The sequence below is a fragment of the Canis lupus genome, chromosome 7 (genome assembly GCF_003254725.2).
Source record: "Canis lupus dingo isolate Sandy chromosome 7, ASM325472v2, whole genome shotgun sequence".
Lineage (NCBI taxonomy): Eukaryota > Metazoa > Chordata > Mammalia > Carnivora > Canidae > Canis > Canis lupus.
Window position 1 is genome coordinate 20,154,624 of NC_064249.1, and position 24,039 is coordinate 20,178,662.

Genomic DNA, 24,039 nt, shown 5'->3' on the forward strand with positions numbered 1-24,039 from the left:
AAGAGAAGATCCTTAAAGCAGCAAGAGACAAGAAATCCCTGACTTTTATGGGGAGGAGTATTAGGGTAACAGCAGACCTCTCCACAGAGACCTGGCAGGCCAGAAAGGGCTGGCAGGATATATTCAGGGTCCTAAATGAGAAGAACATGCAACCAAGAATACTTTATCCAGCAAGGCTCTCATTCAAAATGGAAGGAGAGATAAAGACCTTCCAAGACAGGCAGCAACTAAAAGAATATGTGACCTCCAAACCAGCTCTGCAAGAAATTTTAAGGGGGACTCTTAAAATTCCCCTTTAAGAAGAAGTTCAGTGGAACATTCCACAAAAACAAGGACTGGGGATCCCTGGGTGGCGCAGCGGTTTGGCGCCTGCCTTTGGCCCGGGGCGCGATCCTGGAGACCCGGGATCGAATCCCACGTGAGGCTCCCGGTGCATGCAGCCTGCTTCTCCCTCTGCCTGTGTCTCTGCCTCTCTCTCTCTCTGTATGACTATCATAAATAAATAAATTTAAAAAAAAAATAACTTTACAAGTTAAAAAAAAAAAAAAAAACAAGGACTGAACAGATATCATGATGACACTAAACTCATATCTCTCAATAGTAACTCTGAATGTGAACGGGCTTAATGACCCCATCAAAAGGCGCAGGGTTTCAGACTGGATAAAAAAGCAGGACCCATCTATTTGCTGCCTACAAGAGACTCATTTTCGACAGAAGGACACCTACAGCCTGAAAATAAAAGGTTAGAGAACCATTTACCATTTGAATGGTCCTCAAAAGAAAGCAGGGGTAGCCATCCTTATATCAGATAAACTAAAATTTACCCCAAAGACTGTAGTGAGAGATGAAGAGGGACACTATATCATACTTAAAGGATCTATTCAACAAGAGGACTTAACAATCCTCAATATATATGCCCCGAATGTGGGAGCTGCCAAATATATAAATCAATTATTAACCAAAGTGAAGAAATACTTAGATAATAATACACTTATACTTGGTGACTTCAATCTAGCTCTTTCTATACCCGATAGGTCTTCTAAGCACAACATCTCCAAAGAAACGAGAGCTTTAAATGATACACTGGACCAGATGGATTTCACAGATATCTACAGAACTTTACATCCAAACTCAACTGAATACACATTCTTCTCAAGTGCACATGGAACTTTCTCCAGAATAGACCACATATTGGGTCACAAATCGGGTCTGAACCGATACCAAAAGATTGGGATTGTCCCCTGCATATTCTCAGACCATAATGCCTTGAAATTAGAACTAAATCACAACAAGAAGTTTGGAAGGACCTCAAACACGTGGAGGTTAAGGACCATCCTGCTAAAAGATGAAAGGGTCAACCAGGAAATTAAGGAAGAATTAAAAAGATTCATGGAAACTAATGAGAATGAAGATACAACCTTCCAAAATCTTTGGGATGCAGCAAAAGCAGTCCTAAGGGGGAAATACATTGCAATACAAGCATCCATTCAAAAACTGGAAAGACCTCAAATACAAAAGCTAACCTTACACATAAAGGAGCTAGAGAAAAAACAGCAAATAGATCCTACACCCAAGAGAAGAAGGGAGTTAATAAAGATTCGAGCAGAACTCAACGAAATCAAGACCAGAAGAACTGTGGAACAGATCAACAGAACCAGGAGTTGGTTCTTTGAAAGAATTAATATGATAGATAAACCATTAGCCAGCCTTATTAAAAAGAAGAGAGAGAAGACTCAAATTAATAAAATCATGAATGAGAAAGGAGAGATCACTACCAACACCAAGGAAATACAAACGATTTTAAAAACATATTATGAACAGCTATACGCCAATAAATTAGGCAATCTAGGAGAAATGGACGCATTCCTGGAAAGCCACAAACTACCAAAACTGGAACAGGAAGAAATAGAAAACCTGAACAGGCCAATAACCAGGGAGGAAATTGAAGCAGTCATCAAAAACCTCCCAAGACACAAGAGTCCAGGGCCATATGGCTTCCCAGGGGAATTCTATCAAACGTTTAAAGAAGAAACCATACCTATTCTCCTAAAGCTGTTTGGAAAGATAGAAAGAGATGGAATACTTCCAAATTCGTTCTATGAGGCCAGCATCACCTTAATTCCAAAACCAGACAAAGACCCCACCAAAAAGGAGAATTACAGACCAACATCCCTGATGAACATGGATGCAAAAATTCTCAACAAGATACTGGCCAATAGGATCCAACAGTACATTAAGAAAATTATTCACCATGACCAAGTAGGATTTATCCCTGGGACACAAGGCTGGTTCAACACCCGTAAAACAATCAGTGTGATTCATCATATCAGCAAGAGAAAAACCAAGAACCATATGATCCTCTCATTGGATGCAGAGAAAGCATTTGACAAAATACAACATCCATCTCTGATCAAAACTCTTCAGAGTGTAGGGATAGAGGGAACATTCCTCGACATCTTAAAAGCCATCTATGAAAAGCCCACAGCAAATATCATTCTCAATGGGGAAGCACTGGGAGCCTTTCCCCTAAGACCAGGAACAAGACAGGGATGTCCACTCTCACCACTGCTGTTCAACATAGTACTGGAAGTCCTAGCCTCAGCAATCAGACAACAAAAAGACATTAAAGGCATTCAAATTGGCAAAGAAGAAGTCAAACTCTCCCTCTTTGCCGATGACATGATACTCTACATAGAAAACCCAAAAGTCTCCACCCCAAGATTGCTAGAACTCATACAGCAATTCGGTAGCGTGGCAGGATACAAAATCAATGCCCAGAAGTCAGTGGCATTTCTATACACTAACAATGAGACTGAAGAAAGAGAAATTAAGGAGTCAATCCCATTTACAATTGCACCCAAAAGCATAAGATACCTAGGAATAAACCTAACCAAAGAGGTAAAGGATCTATACCTTCAAAACTATAGAACACTTCTGAAAGAAATTGAGGAAGACACAAAGAGATGGAAAAATATTCCATGCTCATGGATTGGCAGAATTAATATTGTGAAAATGTCAATGTTACCCAGGGCAATATACACGTTTAATGCAATCCCTATCAAAATACCATGGACTTTCTTCAGAGAGTTAGAACAAATTATTTTAAGATTTGTGTGGAATCAGAAAAGACCCCGAATAGCCAGGGGAATTTTAAAAAGAAAACCATAGCTGGGGGCATCACAATGCCAGATTTCAGGTTGTACTACAAAGCTGTGGTCATCAAGACAGTGTGGTACTGGCACAAAAACAGACACATAGATCAGTGGAACAGAATAGAGAACCCAGAAGTGGACCCTGAACTTTATGGTCAACTAATATTCGATAAAGGAGGAAAGACTATCCATTGGAAGAAAGACAGTCTCTTCAATAAGTGGTGCTGGGAAAATTGGACATCCACATGCAGAAGAATGAAACTAGACCACTCTCTTGCACCATACACAAAGATAAACTCAAAATGGATGAAAGATCTAAATGTGAGACAAGATTCCATCAAAATCCTAGAGAAGAACACAGGCAACACCCTTTTTGAACTCGGCCACAGTAACTTCTTGCAAGATACATCCACGAGGGCAAAAGAAACAAAAGCAAAAATGAACTATTGGGACTTCATCAAGATAAGAAGCTTTTGCACAGCAAAGGATACAGTCAACAAAACTCAAAGACAACCTACAGAATGGGAGAAGATATTTGCAAATGACCTATCAGATAAAGGGCTACTTTCCAAGATCTATAAAGAACTTCTTAAACTCAACACCAAAGAAACAAACAATCCAATCATGAAATGGGCAAAAGACATGAACAGAAATCTCACAGAGGAAGACATAGACATGGCCAACATGCGTATGAGAAAATGCTCTGCATCACTTGCCATCAGGGAAATACAAATCAAAACCACAATGAGATACCACCTCACACCGGTGAGAATGGGGCAAATTAACAAGGCAGGAAACAACAAATGTTGGAGGGGATGCGGAGAAAAGGGAACCCTCTTACACTGTTGGTGGGAATGTGAACTGGTGCAGCCACTCTGGAAAACTGTGTGGAGGTTCCTCAAACAGTTAAAAATAGACCTGCCCTACGACCCAGCAATTGCACTGTTGGGGATTTACCCCAAAGATACAGATGCAATGAAACGCCAGGACACCTGCACCCCGATGTTGATAGCAGCAATGGCCACGATAGCCAAACTGTGGAAGGAGCCTCGGTGTCCAACGAAAGATGAATGGATAAAGAAGATGTGGTTTATGTATACAATGGAATATTACTCAGCTATTAGAAATGACAAATACCCACCATTTGCTTCAACGTGGATGGAACTGGAGGGTATTATGCTGAGTGAAGTAAGTCAGTCGGAGAAGCACAAACATTATATGTTCTCATTCATTTGGGGAATATAAATAATAGTGAAAGGGAATATAAGGGAAGGGAGAAGAAATGTGTGGGAAATATCAGAAAGGGAGACAGAACGTAAAGACTGCTAACTCTGGGAAACGAACTAGGGGTGGTAGAAGGGGAGGAGGGCGGGGGGTGGGAGTGAATGGGTGACGGGCACTGGGGGTTATTCTGTATGTTAGTAAATTGAACACCAATAAAAAATAAATTAAAAAATTAAAAAAAAATACTAAAGAAAATCATTGAATCACAAAAAAAGAAAGCAAAAGAAGAAAGGAACAGAGAAGAACTATAAAAAGAATTAGAGAGGAGCCTAGCTGCCTTAGTCAGTAAGCATGCAACTCTTGATCTCAAGGTTCTAAGTTCAAGCCTCATATTAGGTATAGAAATAAAAATAAAATCTTAAAAAAAATAACCAGAAACAATTAGCAGAATTGCAATAAGTATAAACTTATCAATAATTACTTTAAATGTAAATAGACTAAAGGCTCCAATTAAATGGATAAAAAGACTCCTATATGTTGCCTACAAGACACTCACTTCAAATATGAAGACATATATAAAATGAAAGTGAAGAGATTGAAAAAGATATTCTATGCAAATAGAAATGAAGAAACGCTTGGGTAGCAATACTTACATCATGCAAAATAGACTTTAGAACAACAAACATAACAAGAAACAAAGAACAGTATTACATAATGATAAAGGGCATAATCCAACAAGAGCAATTGTAGCATCTATCCACGCAACATAGCAGCATCTAAATCTTACAGCAAATATTAACAGATATAAAGGTAGAAATTGACAGTAATACACCCCACTTACATCAATGGATAGATCATTCCAGACAGAAAATCAGTAAGGAAACAGTGGCTTTAAATGACAGTTTAGAGGGACTCAACAGGTATGTACAGAACATTCCATCCAAAAACAGCAGAATACACATTCTTTTCAAATGTACAGGAGACATTCCACATAGGTCACATGTTAGGCCACAAAACAAGTCTTAAAAAAGTTAAGAAGACTGAAATCATATCAAGCATCTTTTCTGACCACAACAATATGAAACTAGAGGCTAAACAGCATGCTACTAAAAAAATGAGTCAATAGAAAAAAATTAAAGAGAAAATCAAATAATGGCTTGAGGCAAATAAAAATGGAAATAGTAGAAAAAATGGAAACAATGCTTACAAATGTTTGGGACACATTAAAAGCAATTCTAAGAAGGCAGTCTATAGTGATACAGGTTTACCTTAAGAAACAAGAAGAAATCAAAAAAATAATCTAATCTTTCACTTAAAGGAACTAAAGAAAAGAAGAAATTCCAAAGTCTGTAGAGGGAAGGAAATACTAAAGATCAGAGCAGAAATAAATAAAATAGAGACTGAAAAAGAAAAGAAAAGATCAATGAACTTAAAATCTGGTTCTTTGAAAAGATAAAGCTGATCATACCTTTAGCCAGACTCATCAAGAAAAGAAGAAAGAGGGCTCAAATAAATAAAATCAGAAACGAATAGAAGGTATAATGACCCCACAGAAGTACAAAGGATTATAACAGACTACTAGGAAAAATTACTTACCAACAAATTCAACAACCTAGAAGAAATGGATAAATTCCTAGAAACATACAATCTTCCTGGACTGAATCAGGAAAAAACAGAAAATCTAAATATATGAATTATTAGTAATTAAATTGAATCAGTAAACAAAAAATTCTCAAAACCAACAGAAGTCCAGGACCACAGCACTACAAAGGCAAATTCTACCAAACACTTAAAGAAGAGTTAATACCTATTCTCAAACTATTCCAAAAAATAGAAAAGGAAGAACTGCTCTTTCAAATTCAATCTATAAAGACATTACCCTGATAGCAAAACCAAAGACATCATACAAAAAAAGAAAATTTGAAGCCAATATCCCTAATGAACACAGATGCAAAAATCCTCAACAAAATATTAGCAAATCAAATTCAACAATACATCAAAAGGATCATTCACCACAATCAAGTGTAATTTATTTCAGCAATGCAAGTATGGGTCAATATCCATAAATCAATGTGATATGTCACATTAACAACGTGGAGGGTAAAAACCATGTGATCATCTCAAAGGAAGCAGAAAAAGCATTTGACAAGTTCAACTTCCATTCATGATAAAAACTCTCAACAAAATGCTATAGATGGAACATAACTCAATGTAATCATGGCTATCTATGACAAACTCACAGCTAACATACTCCATGGTAAAAAGGTAAAATCTTTTCTCTAATATCAGTAACAAGACAAGTGTATTTACTCTAAACACTTTTATTTGACATAGTACTAGAAGAACTAGCCACAGTAATTAGGCAAGAAATAAAAATAAAAGGCCTCCAAATTAGTGAGGAAGAAATAAAACTGTCACTATTTGCAGATGACATAATACTATATATATATAGAAAAACCTAAAGATTCCACCAAAAAACTATTAGGATAATTGAATTCAATAAATTTGCAGGATATAAAATTAATATACCAAAATGTGTTGTTTCTATATACTAATAACAAACTAGCAGAAAGAGAAATTAAGAAAACAATCCCATTTACAATTGCACCAAAAATAATAAAGGAATAAATTTTACCAAGGAGATGGAAGACCTATACTCTGAAAACTGTAAGATATTGATGAAAGAAATTAAAGGTAACACAAATGGAAAGCTATACCCTGCTCGCTGATTGGAAGAATTAATACCGTTAAAATGTCCATACTACCCAAAGCAATCTAAAGGTTCAATGAAACCTCTATCAAAATGCTAACATCTTGCACAAAACTAAAACAAATAATCCTAAATTCATATGGAATATTAAAAGACCATGAATAGTCAAAGGAATCTTAAGAAAGGAGGACAAAGCTGAAGGTGTCGCACTCTCATATTTCAAACTATACTACAATGCACTGGTAATCAAAACAGTGTGGTATTGCCACAAAAACAGACATATAGATCAATGGAATAAAACAGAAAGCCCAGAAATAAACCCACACTTATATAGTCAATTAATCTATGACAAAGGAGACAAGAATATACAATAGGGAAAAGATAGTCTCTTTGATAAACAGTATTGAGAAAACTGGACAAACACATGCACAGGAATGAAAGTAGACTACTCTCTTACACCGTAAACAAAAATAAACTCAAAATAGATTAAAAACTTAAATGCGAGCCCTATAACCATAAAACTCCTTTTAAAGAAAAAAAAGCTGTCATTTCTCTGAAATCACTCTAAGCAATATTTTTTTGGTTCTATCTCTTCAGAAAAGGGCAACAAAAGCAAAAACAAGTGGGACTACACCAAAATTAAAAGCTTTTGCATAGTGAAGGAAACCATCAATGAAACAAAAGGCAATCTACTAGGTGGGAGATATTTGCAAATGATATAACCAATAAGGAGCTAATATCCAAAATATATAAAGAGATCATACAACTTAACACCAATAAAACAATCTGATTTAAAAATGGGCAGAAGATGTGAATAGACACTTTTCCAAAAAATACATAGAGATGGCTAACAAGCACATGAAAAGATGCTCAACATCACTAAATCATCAGGGAAATGCACATCAAAACCACAATGAGATACCACCTCACACCTGTCAGAATGCCTAGAATCAAAACACCCAAAATAACAAGTTTTGGTGAGGATGTGGAGAAAAAGGAACCCTCATGCACTGTTAGTGAGAATGTAAATTTGCAGCACATGAAAACAGTATGGAGGTTCCTCAAAAAATTAAAATACCATATGATCTAGTAATTCCACTTCTGAGTATTTATCTAAAGAACATGAAGACACCAATTTGAAAAGATATACACACTCCTATGTTTACCACAGCATTATTTATGATAACCAAGAAATAGAAGCAACCTGAGTATCCATCAATAGACAAACAGACAAATGGTGGTGTATATAGATACAACTGGATATTATTTAGTCATTAAAAAAAAAAAAAAAAGAAACCTTGCCATTTGTGATATGAATGGACCTAAGGGCATTATGCTTAGTGACATAAACTAGACAGAGTAAGACAAATAGCACTTGATTTCACTCATCTAAATCTAAAAAAACAAAACAGAAACAGACTCATAAATACAGAGAACAAACTGGTGGTTGTCAGAAGGAAAGGTGTGAAGGGCTGGGCAAAATAGTTGAAGAGGACTAAGAAGTATGAACTCCCAGTTATAAAATAAATTAGTCATGAATATGTAAAGTACAGCCCAAGGAATATAGTCAAAAATACTTTACTTTGTATGATGACTTATCATAGAAAATATTTCATAATGTAGATAATGTCAAATCACTATTTTGTATACCTGACATTAATATTGTATAGCAACTATACTTCAATTTAAAATAAATAAATTTGGGGGCAACCCCAGTGGCTCAGCGGTTTGGCACTGCCTTCAGCCCAGGGCGTGGAGACCCAGGATCGAGTCCCAAGTGGGGCTCCCTGCATGGAGCCTGCTTCTCCCTCTGCCTGTGTCTCTGTCTCTCATGAATAAATAAAATATTTAAATAAATAAATAAAATAAATTTGGGACACTTGGGTGGCTCAGTGTTTGACCATCTGCCTTCAGCTCAGGTTTGTGATCCTGGGATCCTGGGGTTGAGTCCCACATCAGGATCCCTATGGGGAGCCTGCTTCTCCCTCTGCCTATGTCTCTCTGTCTCTCATGAATAAATAAAATTAAAAAAATAATAACATAAGGGCAGCCCTGGTGGCACAGCGGTTTAGTGCCGCCTGCAGCCCAGGGTGTGATCCTGGAGACCTGGGATCGAGTCCCATGTCAGACTCCCTGCGTGGAGCCTGCTTCTCCCTCTGCTTGTGTGTCTGACTCTCTCTCTCTCTCTCTCTCTCTCTCTCTCTCTCTCTCTGTGTCTCTATGAATAAATAAATTTTTAAAAAAATAACAAATTTTTAAAAAATACCAACTTTGAGGGGTGCCTGGGTGGCTCAGTTGGTTAGGTGTTTGCCTTTGAGTCAGGTCATGATCCCAAGGTCCTGGGATTGAGCCCCATGTCCAGTTCCCTGCTTAGTGGGAGTCTTCTTTTCCCTCTCCTTCTGCCCCTCTCACCTCTACCTGTGCTCTCTCTTGCAAATAAATAAATAAGGTATTTATTTATTTATTTATTTATTTATTTATTTATGACAGTCACAGAGAGAGAGAGGCAGAGACACAGGCAGAGGGAGAAGCAGGCTCCATGCACAGGGAGCCCGATGTGGGATTCGATCCCGGGTCTCCAGGATCGCGCCCTGGGCCAAAGGCAGGCGCCAAACCACTGCGCCACCCAGGGATCCCCTAAATAAGGTCTTTTAAAAAATGCCAACATTGGGTCCAAGACTAAGCCTTGGACCAGCTTCAAAGTAGGAGAACTGAGTGTTGGACTACTGCATGAAGCCTGGATTCCAGAAGGAAGAATATGCAAATTCTTTCTTCAGGAAGCATCTATGATTTACACCCTAAAGATATCATGATTAAGATTAACCAAATGTTATATATAAAAGCAAATACTACAAAATACTAATGTAAATAAATCATCACAAACAACAAACAGTAATTTTAGACACTAATAGTCTTCATATACAAAAAGTATGAGACTTAAAATATAAAACTATGCATGAAATGTTTGAGAAATGAAAGACTGAATCTATAAATGAATAAGTAATAAAAACCATATTGGGATCCCTGGGTGGCGCAGCGGTTTGGCGCCTGCCTTTGGCCCAGGGCACGATCCTGGAGACCCGGGATCGAGTCACACGTCGGGCTCCCCGTGCATGGAGCCTGCTTCTCCCTCTGCCTCTCTCTCTCTGTGACTATCATAAATAAATTAAAAAAAAATTAAAAAAAAAACCATATTAACTCTGATGAGACAGATATAGAAACAAACCAACAAAACTTTTAGGTGAGAAGTATAATTATTGAATTATAAAACTCAAAAGATGGGTTTTAGCAGAATAGATGCAGATAAAGAGGTTACTAATGTCTTCAAACACACTACCAAGAATGCAGCACAGAGATAAGGAGATTGAGATTAGGAAAAAGATGAAAAGACAAAAAGCATAGGATGTCAACGTCTAATATAAATCTAATCTGAGTTCAAGAAGGAGAAAACAGGGATCCCTGGGTGGCGCAGCGGTTTGGCGCCTGCCTTTGGCCCAGGGCGTGATCCTGGAGACCCGGGATCGAATCCCACGTCGGGCTCCCGGTGCATGGAGCCTGCTTCTCCCTCTGCCTATGTCTCTGCCTCTCTCTCTCTCTCTCTCTGTGACTGTCATAAATAAATAAAAAAATAAAAATTAAGAAGGAGAAAACAGAGAAAATGGCAAACATTTATCAAAGAGATCTCCATTGATAATTTTCCAAAAATTATTAAGGACATTAATCTATACATAGGATTATGGTATAGATATACGTACAGGAAAAATAGAAACAAAATCCAGAGGAATTAAATGTACTCTCCTGCTGAAATAACAACAACAACAACAACAAAAAAAGACAAATTATGTTGGGACAATTTCCAAGATACGTGGGACATAAAAATTTTCAAGACACTGGATGTAAGGCAATGAAAAAAAGTAATCACTGAGAGGCCAAAAGTAATTAAAGAAGGCCCTCTGATTGGTCCAACTTTTGGACTTGAAAGGCCAAAGCACAAGGGCAGAGAACCCAGGAGAAGCCCAGTAGATTCCCTGAGTTAAGGAGACAGAGCTAAGAGTCTAGGAGAGGAAAGAGGACAGGGTACCAGAGAAAAAAGAGCTATACAGAAAGATCCCCTGGAGGTATGCAGAGTGTCCTTCTCAAGTATTCAGCTAAGTAACAATCAGGGATCAATGTGAAGAAACTATCTGAGGCCAGGGAATGAGCCATCTGAAAGGATCACAGGTGGCTCAAAACAGCACTGGTTCTAACTACTCAGACTGGAAAAATTTATGAATCATGGATCATTGGATATAGTATAAAGAAAAGCCTTGCCTAAGTATTCAGAAAGAATTAACCCTAAATTAAGCACTGTTCTGGTTGCCCCTAAAGGCCCAAAAGTATTAAATTATTTTCAAGCAGCTTAATCATGTCCCAGATCAAAGTTCAAGAATATTTTTAGAAATAGAAAAATACACAGCATCCAATAAGCTAAAATTCACAATGTCTGCCATCCAATCAAATTTATCAGGCATGCAAAGAAGTCAGAAAACACATCTATGAGGAGAAAAAAACTGACCCACAACTGGCATAAATGTTAGAATTAACAGACAAGGACATTAAAAACTGGACAAGGTAATTCAGATTCTAGGAGATAAGTTTTCATGCACTTTGGTGGTACAGAAAATTGACCTGCCAACCAGGGAGAGCCTGAGGAGATTTCCATACAGAAGTATCGGAAACAGCTCAGCAGGTACACGAGCCTATACTGGTGGAGGACACCTATCTGTGCTTCAACATCCTTGGGAGCCTCCTAGGCCCCTACCCTACATGAAGTGGTTTCTGGAGAAGTTAAAGCCTGTAGGTCTCTATCAGATCCTGGCTGGGTTCAAGGACAGACTTGTCTCTGTGCTCTGCACATTTGTACTCAGCACCAGGGGCCCTAGCAAGCCAGTGTCCCTATTTAGGGGCCAGATCATGGTGCCCAGAAGCTGCCAGGACTTTGGCTGGGACCCCTGCTTTCAGCCTGATGGATACAAGCAGACGTATGCAAAGATGCCCATAGCTGAGAAGAAGGCCATCTCCCATCACTTTCAGGCCCTTCTTGAGCTAGAAAAACACTTTTGCAGTCTGACTTTTCTAGTAGCCAGTGGTGATCACCATGGCCAGGGATCTGAGGAAGACTAGCCTGAAACCTCCCCCATCAGACAGACACCCCTCCAAGTACTGCCTTGAGGGTTACTGCTTCCTAGGGGTGTTGAGATAGCCTCACCAGTCCTATTTGGAGGAGGAGGAGTTGGCTCTGCTTGGAGAACCTTTGGGCAAGGGATATCATTCTCTTGCTGTTGGGGATTCAGTGGTCCCTCCCATAGTTTCCTGGCCTGGAATCCTAAAAGGACCTCAGATGTTAAACTAGCCATGGCAGGATTGGGGGTTTGGGAAGAACCATACAAAGAGCCCCAGGTGTTTTTTTTTATTTTTTCAGGGTTTCTTTTCTTTTTTCTTTTTTGTTTTGTTTTTTTATTGGAGTTCGATTTGCCAACATATAGCATAACACCTAGTGCTCATCCCGTCAAGTGCCTCCATCAGTGCCCATCACCCAGTCACCCCATCCCCCCACCCACCTCCCTTTCCACTACCCCTTGTTCGTTTCCCAGAGTTAGGAGTCTCTCATGTTCTGTACCCAGGTGTTTTTAAAAATCAGCAAATAAAAATACTGAAAGCACTTGCTTCCAATATTAAATGGATGTATTAGCTTTGGGGAAACAACAGGCAAACTATAACTATATTCTATGTTTGCATTGATAAGTAGACACATTGAAGATATTTTTGAAAAGACCTAAAATGAACTTTTAGAGATGAAAACTACAATGTCTGAGTTGAATATTACTGAATGGAATTAAAAGCAGATTATATACTGCAGGAGAAAAGATTAGTGAACTTGAAGATAGAGCAACAGAAATTATCCAAAATGAACAGAAAAAGATTTTTAAAGTAAGAGAAAAGTTTCAAAGCATCAGTGATCTCTGGGACCATCTCATTATAAACGGCCTGATATATGAGTAAATGGACTCCCCTAAAAAGGGAGGAGGGAAGAAAATACACTTGAAGAAAAACTAGCCAAAAAACTCCCATATTTGATGAAAACTATAAACTCACAAATCCAAAAAGCTCAATGAACACCAAGCACAAGAAACATGAAGAAAATTACACCAAATTGCATCATAAGCAAATTGCTCAAAAACAATGATATGATGCTCACAACTTAGTGAATTCTACAAAATAACAGTCAGAAAATATGTCAGCAGTTAAAATTGAGGTGTAAGTAAGTAAAGCAACCAGTCTGAAAAGACTGCATGCTGTATGATCCCAACTACATCACATTCTGGAAGAGAAAAAAGTATAGAGACAGTAGAAGGATCAGTGGTGGCTGCGGGTGTGAGGGAACAGGAATGACAGAGGGATAAACAGGTGATGCGTGGGAGGTTCAGGGCCATGAAACTGGTGATACTGCATGAAGTCAACACTGACTAATTAGTGTGTTTTCCATATAGAGTATATTTCACCAAGAAAACTTGTAAGAACTGAGGAAATTTAACCTAGATAAGAGAATGCATAAGGGGGGAACAAAAATGGCTATTTTCAAATATTTAAAGAGCTATACAGTAAAAGAAAGAACGGAGTTATTCTGAATATTTTCACAGTACAAAATGAGGATTAGTGAGTAAAGTTACAGAGACGTAGATTATATTTATATAAAGTAGCTGTAATTTTTTAATATATGAAATCTGATACACAAAGGAATATGTGTAAATGAGGAATGAAATGACTATCTGTGAACAACTTTATAATTTTTTTATTGAGATATAATTGACATGTTATAACATTCACTCTTTAAAGTATGTAATTCTGTTTAATATTTTCAGAAAGTCATACAATATCAGCACTACTTCCAGAGTATTTTCTCATCCCCGTCACCAAAAATCCTTAATGGTACCTGTTTGCAATTACTCTTCATTTCCCTTTCTCCCAGTCCCTGGCAACTACCAGTCCACTTTCTGTCTGGATGTGCCTTTTCTGGATATTTCATATAAGTGGGATCTTGCAATATTGTGACCTTTTGTGACTAGCTTCTTTCACTTAGCATATTTGCAAAGTTCATTCATGCTATATCATTTATCAGTACTTCATTCCTTTTTATGGTTGAAAAATATGCATTTGTCAAAACCCATAGAACAAAACAACACAAAAAATAAACCATAATGTAAAGTATGGGCTTCAGTTAAACATAGTATATCAATATAGGTTCATTAATTATAACAAATATACCACTTTAATATCAGATTTTGTGGAAGGGAGAGTAAATGGAAATTCTCGATTACCTGTTCAATTCTGTAAATTCAAAACTATTCTTAAAAAGAACCTTTTATCTTTTAAAAGAAAGCCAGTGGCGTCTGAGTGGCTCAGTCTTTGAGTGTCTGACTCTTGATTTCAGGTCAGGGTATGACCTCAGGGCCCTCAGATTAAGCCCCACATGGGGCTCCCCACTCAGTGGGAAGTAAGCTTGTCTCTCTTCCTCTGCTCCTCCCCACTGCTTATGCATGTACTCTCTCTCTCCCTCTCAAATAAATAAATCTTTTTAAACAAATTAATTAAATAAAATAAATTCATATCAGTACATGTATAAAAAAATGAATAGGTCAGGGGCGCCTGGGTAGATCAGTCCATTAAGTATCTACCTTTGGCTCAGGTCATGATCTCAGGGTCCTGGGATATAGCCCCAAGTAGGGCTCCCTGCTCTGTGGGAAGCCTGTTTCTCCCTCTGCCTTTGCCATTCCCTCTGCTTGTGCTCTCCTCTCTCTCTCAAATAAAGACATAAAATTTTTAGAAATAAAAAAATGAATAGGTAAGTAACAAATTAGGAGCAAATATTAAGTATTAATAGAGATTTTATAAAAAAAGAGACACACACATATATACATACATACATGACAAAAGATTAGTTTCTCAGATATGTAAAGAACTCCTACAATGCAATAATGAAAATACAAACAACCCAATTTAAAAATAGACAAAATACTTGAACAGACATTTTACAAAAAGAATATATGGTCAATAAGCTCATGAAAATGTGTTCAATGTAATTTATTGTCAGGAAAATGAAAGTTTAAACCATAATAATGTATTATCACATACCTATTAGAATGACCAAAATTTTAAAAACTTACAAAACCAAATGTTGGCAAAAATATGTAACAACCAGAACACTCATACACTGTTAGTGGGAATATACAATGGTAAAACCACTTTAAGAAAAGGTATAACAACTTCTTATAAAAATAAACTTAAACCTACCTTATGAACCAGCAATCCCATCCTACATATTTACCAAAGAAATGAAAACACATTTTCAGGAAAGATTCATACAAGAATGTTCATGATGGCTTTATTCAAACTGGAAATAACCCAATGTCGATCAATGGGAGAAGGAATAGACTGGTTTTTGTTCCATTCATACATCCCAGGGTCCTGAGATCAAGGCCCATGTTGACAAAGCAGAGAGGAGCCTGCCTCTCCCCCTCCCTCTGCCACTCCCCCTGTTTGTACTCTCTCTCTCTCTCTCTCTCTCTCTGTCAAATAAATGAAATCTTAAAACAAACAACATGCTACAGGAAAGAAGCCTTACATGTGCAGTTGACTCTTGAATAACATGGAGGTTAGGAGCACTGATCCTCATCTAGTCAAAAATCCACATAAAACTTCTGACTCCCCAAAAACATAGTCTACTGTTGATCAGAAGCTTTACCAATAACATAAGCAATTGACTGACATGTATTTTTTATGTAGTATATATCATATACTGTATTCTTATAGTAAGCTAGAGAAAAGGTTATTAAGAAAATCATAAGGAAGAAAAAATACATTTAAAGTATTTGTAACAAATCTAAGTAAACTTGTGCAGTTCAAACTCATGTTGGTCAAGGGTTAACTGTATATACTCTACATGATCCCATTTATATGAAGTTCCTAAATAGGTGAAACTAATCTAACTGGGAAAGAAGTCAAAACTCCTAGAGAAGTCGGGGTGGGCATTCACTGGGAAAGAGCACTAGGGAACTTTGTGGGGTTATGGTAATCTTCCATACCTTGTTAAGAGTTTGTATTTGTCAAAGTCAACAAAGGCAGATGTATGAACCTTCTCAATGCTTGACACAGAGTAGACACTCAGTAGGTATCACTGACTGATGAATGAATAAATGGACAAGTGAAAATTTTCACCATAGTTATTATCTGTACCTACAGATGAGAAAACTAAGGCTCACACTTTTACCAAGGTTACACATCTAGATGTTGATTTGAAACCAGATTGGCTCTGTCTCCAGAATCTATACTTTTGGGATGCCTGGGTAGCTTAGTGGTTGAGTGTCTGCCTTTGGCTCAGACTGTGATCCTGGAGTCCTGGGATCAAGTCCCACATCACGCTCCCCACAGGAAGCCTGCCTCTCCCTCTGCCTATGTCTCTAACTCTCTCTCTCTCTGTGTGTGTCTCTAATGAATAAATAAAATCTTTAAAAATCAAGAATCTATACTTTTTTTAGTATTTCACATAGCACTTCACTCCCAATCATAAAAGAATTTGGTGTCAGGGCACCTGGGTGGCACAGCTGGTTAAGCGACTGATTCTTGATCTAGGCTCAGGTCATGATCTCAGGGTCATGGGATCAAGCCCTGCATCAGGGTCTGTGCCCAGTGGAGAGTCTACTTGATTCTCTCTCTCCCTCTTCCCCATCCCACCCCCTTGCCACACACACTCTCTCTGTGTAAAACAAATTTTAAACATTTTTTTAAAAAGGAATATGGTGTCAAACATGCCAAAAGAGATTACCTTATAGAGAATAGGATAGGACAGGACAGGATAGGATAGAAATATGATAGAAATGCAATTCAGCTCCTTATTATCAATAGAATAAAGAAGGGAACTTTTTTGTGATTTTCTCAAAAGCAGATATAAACATAATTGTAATATAAAATTCAAAAGGAAACCAGATATTGCAATAACAGCTCTAACCTGATTTTGGACAGCAGTTCTCCTCTATCTGCACAGTCCACACTGACTTGTCGAATAAGTTCATGAAATACCGTATTGTAAATGGTCTGTTCCTTCTTCAATATATGTAATAGTTCGTGCATCTACAAGAAGATAAGGAATATCATCAGTATTTATTACAGTCTTGTCAGTAAAAACACATTTTTGGAGGTAAATGCTCTGAATGTGAGTGCTTTAGAAATACCTTGATAATTTGACTCATAGTTTTCTTTATAAATATATCTACAAAAATGATATATTATTTTTTGATATATTATTTTTAAAGTTTGTGTTTAATCATGCACCTCTTTATATAATGCACTGAGGTCACAGTATCACTTTTGTATTATCCCCGCCAAAAATACATAACCTGAATCTGATTCTGAGTACACACTAGACAAACTAAAATTGAAAAACATGGGAATCCCTGGGTCGCTCAGCGGTTTAGCACCTGCCTTCGGCCCAGGGCATGATCCTAGAGTCCCGGAATTGAGTCCCACATCAGGCTCCCTGCATGGAGCCTGCTTCTCCCTCTGCCTGTGTCTCTGCCTCTCTCTCTGTCTCTCATGAGTAAATAAATAAAATATTTTTAAAAATAAATAAATAAAATAAAAATAAAATTGAAAAACATTTCTTCAGAATAACTGGCATGTGCTTTTCCAAATATCCAGGTCAAAAAAAAAAAAAAAAAAAAAAAGAACTGTTTCAGATTATAGTTGTCTAAAGGAACATGACAACTAAAAGCACTATGTGATCCTGGAATCCTGAAACAGGGAGAAAGAGCTATAAAAGCCATTTTAGGGACAATCAATAAAATTTGAAATTTGAATATGGACAAATAATATTATCATCAATGTTAAATTTCCTGATTTTGATAATTATATTACAGATATATAAGAGAATGTCCTTATCCATAGAAAACACGCCCTGAAATGATTGGTGATAAAGAGGCATGATGTCACCAGCTTACTCTAAAATGGTTCAGAGAAAACTATACACATAGAGATATGTATATAGAGAGGAAGAGAGAATGATAATGCAAGTAGAGCACAGTGTAAACTATTAGTGAATCTGAGTAAAGCTTACATAGGAATGCCTTATACTGAACTTGTCTATAAGTTCCAAATTCTATAAAAATAAAAATTTACAAAACAAAAGAGAAAAGAGCCCTTGAATTATCTATATCTATCTATATCTCTGTAAGATTGAAAGAACTCCTTCACGAACAAAATAAAAAATTTTAAGTGATAAGAAAGCATGGTTGAATTGGCAGTAATTTTTTAGTGGTACATAAAATAATAAGGGTCATATATATAATCAATGGTCAGTGAAATTGACCATTACAGTCAATGAATTTATTCATTACAGTCAATAAAGTACAGTAACAATAATACCAACAATTATACAGTGTTAACCACACACCAAGCACTAGTCTAAGCTCTTTATATTTATGTCATTGAATCTCCACAACAACCCTATGAGGGAGGTATCATTATTACTTCTAATTTAAAGATGAGGAAATTGAGGCACAAATACATTAAGTGAGTTGCCCAAGGTCACTAGCTAATAAATGGCAGAGCCAGAATTCAAATCCAGACATTGTGACTCCAGAATGCATGCTCTCAACCACTAGGTTACATTGATCTTTGCAATTACCTTAGTTGGCCCTGTATATTCCTGATTTTCCACACCAGCCCTCTCTAGCATAGCATCCATCACATCATTCAGCTGGACCACTTCTACTCTTTTATTAGGTTTCCTGAAAGATTACATGGTGACAGACTGATGTAATTAGTGTTATAACAGGTCATCCTCAAATGACAAAAGGAATATAATATATATAAAATGTATATACTATGGAATTATTAATAGTATTTTTTTATTTGAGAAAGAGAGCTAGAGGAGGGGCAGAGGGGCAGAGGGACAGGGAGAGAACCCCCAAGCAGATTCCCCACTGAGCACAGAGCCTGACATAGGGCTCAATCCCAGAACCCCAAGACCATGACCTGAGCTGAAACCAAGAGTTGCTGGTCCAACAGACTGAGCCACCTAGACACTCCTGGAATATTAATGGTATTTGAAAGCATTAGCCCTGTATGTATGGATCTAGTGGGCTATATCAGTAATAAAATTTTTTAAAAAGAAGAAAAAGGAAAAGAAAAATGTAAATAGTATGATCCTCTTTTGCGTAAAGAAAATAACACTTTCTTCTAAACATTCCTACTTAGTGTTTAGGATTGTAAGAATATAGAAGAAATATGGAGAGATAAATATCAAGCTGTTAATATTGGTTACTCCACAATGTAAGTGAAGAAAAGGGATAAAGGAGAGATAAAAAGAAAAAAAAAAAGACTAGCAAACAGATCTATCATACAACATTATGCCTAGATTCAACAATATTGTAGGGCGCCTGGGTGACTCAGTCAGTTAAGGGGCTGTTTTTGGCTCAGGTCATGATCCCAGGATCCTGGGATCAAGCCCCACATTGGGCTCCCTGCTCAGCAGGGAGCCTGCTTCTCCCTCTGGTCCTCCCCCTCTCATGCTGTCTCTCTGTATCAAATAAATAAATAATTTTAAAAAATGATACTGTATTTAAAACTTAAAAATGTGTTAATAAGATAGATCTCATGTTGAGTATTCCTACCACAATAAAATAAAATTTTAGAAAAAACAAATTTAAAACTGTAAAAGAATGTTTTATAGTACTTAAATATTACTATAAATATGTAAAAATTGAAAACACTAATTAGATGATAGAATTGTGTCTTGGGTTTCTGTTATAATTTTAATATTTTCTGTGTAATAAAGTACTAAGAAAAATAAATATATATGTCTGTTTAAAATATTACATCCATATGTATATGTTCCTTCTGAGAAATACTTTCAAAAATAAACTGTACTTACATGGATGGGAAGAGCAATAGCCTGTTTTCACTATCTGTGAGGAGAGTAGTATATTTGCTGCAACAAATAAGACAGATAAATATTATGGGAAGAAATTAACTGGACTGTTTATCACATATCACAACATGATAAACCTAAGACCAGGAAATTGGGAAGCTTGGAGGCAACTGAAAGGGTCCATCATTTTACCCATAAAATCACAATGACCCTGAAAATCTTAGTGATATTTCTTAGAAAATAAGGGAACATTCAAAGAATTACGGGGACATGTCCAAAGAACATAAGAGCCAGCTCAAAGGAGCTAACATTGGCCAAATCTAAAAAATTTTGAACATAAGAATAAATAATCATAGTAAAGAATTAAAAACCACTGGAAAAAAAAAACAGACATCCATGAACCCATGTGGTAAAATACTAACTAATAAACAGAGAAAAAATGATGAAGCTAAAAAATCATCAAAAAGATCTATAATTTGTGGGTTGCTAGGAAACAGACATTGAAGTATTCGGTGGTAAAGGGGTCATACCTACAACTTAATCTTTTTCCCCCCCTCCAACTTAATCTTGAATAGTTTTAATGTAGGTGTATGTGTATCAAAGTAAAGAAAGGAAAATGTAAATATTCAGTGAGTTAAAACAGAGAGTACATAAGAGTTGCTTGTCATATTTTTGTAACTTTTATAATTTAAAATTATATAGAAATAAAAAGTTCCCTCCAAAATGAATTCTATTTAGTTCTCTTTGGCAAAATATTGTTCTGAAACCCACTATCATAAGAAAATGCCTTAATGTGAATTGGAAAAGTAAAAAGAGTGACAGCCTCTGAAGATTATTATGAAACCTTAGTCCAAAGTTCTAGTTTTTTAAACTATGAAATATTCAAACGTTTCAGAAAATAACAAGCAAGATCATCTTTTCAATCCCATAAGCAGGAAACAAAGAAAACTGGAGATGACTAGTGTGCAAGCTGGAGCCAAGCCCTAGATGGTGTGCATCATGAGACACTGGCTCAGAAGGCTACTTTCATTTGTCTCCTTGGCCACTGCTCAAAATCATTCCTAAAGAGGCCGAGACAAGCATTCAGAACACAAGATCCACTTTTTTAATTCAAAATTAAACAGTAGGAAAAGACTGAGAACAATTTGATCACTAAAAGCCCAAATTCTTTTCAAGAAGATGTTTTCATTTTGACACCTTTCTTAAATTTAGGATGGAAAGCCAAATGTTTCCTTATTTCAATGTAGATATTACCTGGGAACATGGGTGAACTGTTCTCAGGTTCCTCTATGTCTGGGGAGGAGGAAACAGTTCCACTTGTCAGATATTCAGTATATACCATAGTACTCACTCATCATAACACTCCAAACCTGCAACTCCTGTATTTGACACAATATGAAATTCTTCAGGAAGCAAGGTATCCGTTAGTTTCTTTGGCTTAAAAAGAAAGAAGGACAAGAATGAATACATTAGTAAATTAAAAAAGCTAAATTGCATAAATCAACATTCCTACCCCAAAGGGATGCTATTTATTAAGAGATTTTAATTATGGAAATAATGTTATTAGTAATATGGACCATAAGATGTAGTAAAAAACATTTAGCAGAGCATACATTTAAAAAATAACCATGAATTAAAGAACAACCTTGGTCTTAATATTATTCACACGTGTCCCACACATTCAGTAATCCACTGACTCTTTAAACTCCAAAAGGAATTTAAAATTTCCCTTAGCAACATGCCAAAAATAAGAATTCTACAACTTTGAAGTGTAAACTTTTTAAAAAATCTATTCTCCTCTATTGTATTTTCTAGATTAAAGTGGATAACTGTAGCTTGGAAAAATGGCTTAAAATAAGGTATCATAGATCCTTTCCCACTAAATACCTTTTCCTAGAAATAATTAGAAAGTGCTATAAAAACTGATAAGCAGGGCATCAGGGTGGCTCAGTGGTTGAGTGTCTGCCTGCTGCTCAGGGTGTGATCCCAGCGTCCTAGGATCCAGTCCTGCATCAGGCTCCCTGTGGGGAGCCTGCTTCTCCCTCTGCCTATGTCTCTGCCTCTCTCTATGTCTCTCATAAATAAATAAATAAATAAAATCTTTTTCAAAAACTGATAAGCAATTCAGGTTGTTATTACAGTACAACATTGCTTTATATTTTAAGGATTTTTTTTTAATTAGAGAGAGAGGAAATTATTTGTCAAATACTTACTTTATGAGGCACAATGACACCATCATGTGACTGTAATGAATGTTCCATACGTGGGGGACAAAGTAAACTCTCCCTGGCCTTTCCTTTAACATATTTAACATCGTACAGAAAAGAAATATCCCTAAAAAATAAGAGAAATGTATTTACAAAATAAACTTTCTGTCTGGCACCTGGATAAGAGACGGGTAAGGTCCACACACATCCTTCCCTTGGGTGAAAAGGGGCACAAAACCAATCTCCTTACTTCATACTTCACTAAGACAGCGGAGACACTAGACATGAGCCATCCCTACGCCGATCTTCCTCCTCTCCACCTCATATTTCTCATTCACACCACAAATTCTTTCCCTTCCTTCAACCTTAGGTTAAGATATATTCTCTTCCCCGGGATTATTTCCTCCACTGAGGTCCTTCATTTCATTTTTACCCACATCCTTTGGAATCTTATTCTGCCAATCTTTCTGTGTGTGTCCCCCTCTCTTGGAGATTCCCTTTGGTCTATTACTCAAGTCTTTTCCCCTTCTAAAAATCTTCCCTTGATCATGCACTGCTGTTATGTTATCATGATCCATCGATCAACTGACCTCTCACATTGTGTTAATCAGATTTCTTGAAATTTCCTTGCAGTCTAATTTCCATCCCTCTCTCTCCTGAAACCACTTTAGAAAGCTAACGACTGAAAAAAAAAGAAAAAGAAAGAAAGCTGATGACTTTCTACTGTTAAGTCATCAGCTCTTCTCTTCCAGTACTTCCTTGTAATATTTCCCAGGATTGATCATCCCTCTTTTTAAAAACACTCTCCTCTCCTCTATCCTGTGTTACTGGACTCTCCAGGTTCTTTTGCCTTGACTACTCATTCTTGGGCTTCTCCGTGACTTCCTGCCTACTAAATGGAGATGCTCTGCAACATTCTCGCTTCCTCTGTCTTCTTACCCTGGGCTTTCTCTCTTAGGATTGCCATCAAATCTCACCTAGAGTTGTTACCTCTACCTACCAGTGAATAATTCTCCCTCCATTCTAACTTTCCACTCTCCTATCCTCACTAATTCATTCTATCAGGAAGTACCACCACTCTACCATCAAAAGCTCTGCATACATAATTGATTCCTTCCCATCCATTGCTCTAAATTCCCATCTATCACTAACACTTATTAACTTTATAGTCCCCCTCATATCATTCTAGCATTGACCCTGTTGTCTCTTGCCAATGTCAAATCACTAATCCAAGCTTTTGCTACTTTTTACATAGATTCTCAAGTCTCTCTAGTATATTCTTACACACTTCTGCCAGATTCACCTTCTATAGCAGTTATAATCATGCCCCTTACAGCACATGATTTTTACATGTCTCTGTCCCTCCCCTCAATTGTAACTGGTATAGCCATTGTGATAAATAGCATGGAGCTTCCTCAAAAAAGTAAAAAATAGAACTACCATATGACCCAGCAACCCCACCTCTGGGTTTATATCCAAAGAAAATGAATCTTGATCTTGACAAAATATCTGCACTCCCATGTTCATTGCCACAGTATTCACAATAGCGATAAATGTCTACTGATGAATGAATAGATTAAAGAAAATGTGGATTGTAGACAATGGAATGTCATTTAGCCTTTAAAAGGAAATCCTGCCATTTGTGACAACATGAATGAAGATGCAGAACATTATTCCAAGTGAAAGAAGCAAGACAAAGACAAATACTGTCTGATTTCATTTATATGTCAGATGCGAAGGTATGGGGGGCTGGATCTGGAAATGTTAGTCAAAAACTACAAA

At 37.0% G+C, this 24,039-nt stretch overlaps 1 protein-coding gene and 1 pseudogene across 7 annotated transcripts in view; one reads left to right on the forward strand and one right to left on the reverse strand.

The window, feature by feature from the left end:
• AXDND1 (axonemal dynein light chain domain containing 1) overlaps positions 1-24,039 on the reverse strand; it is a 106,820-nt gene that overhangs the window by 69,064 nt on the left and 13,717 nt on the right. For all 7 annotated transcript variants that reach the window (XM_025430146.3, XM_025430145.3, XM_025430148.3 and 4 more), the window contains 5 exons: positions 22,264-22,384; positions 21,402-21,487; positions 20,054-20,110; positions 18,806-18,908; positions 17,132-17,253 (listed from right to left, as the gene is read on the reverse strand). In XM_025430146.3, coding sequence (XP_025285931.1) covers positions 17,132-17,253; positions 18,806-18,908; positions 20,054-20,110; positions 21,402-21,487; positions 22,264-22,384 — 489 coding nt within the window. The remainder of the gene's footprint in view (positions 1-17,131; positions 17,254-18,805; positions 18,909-20,053; positions 20,111-21,401; positions 21,488-22,263; positions 22,385-24,039) is intronic.
• On the forward strand, positions 11,686-12,474 carry LOC112648637 (inosine triphosphate pyrophosphatase-like; annotated as a pseudogene).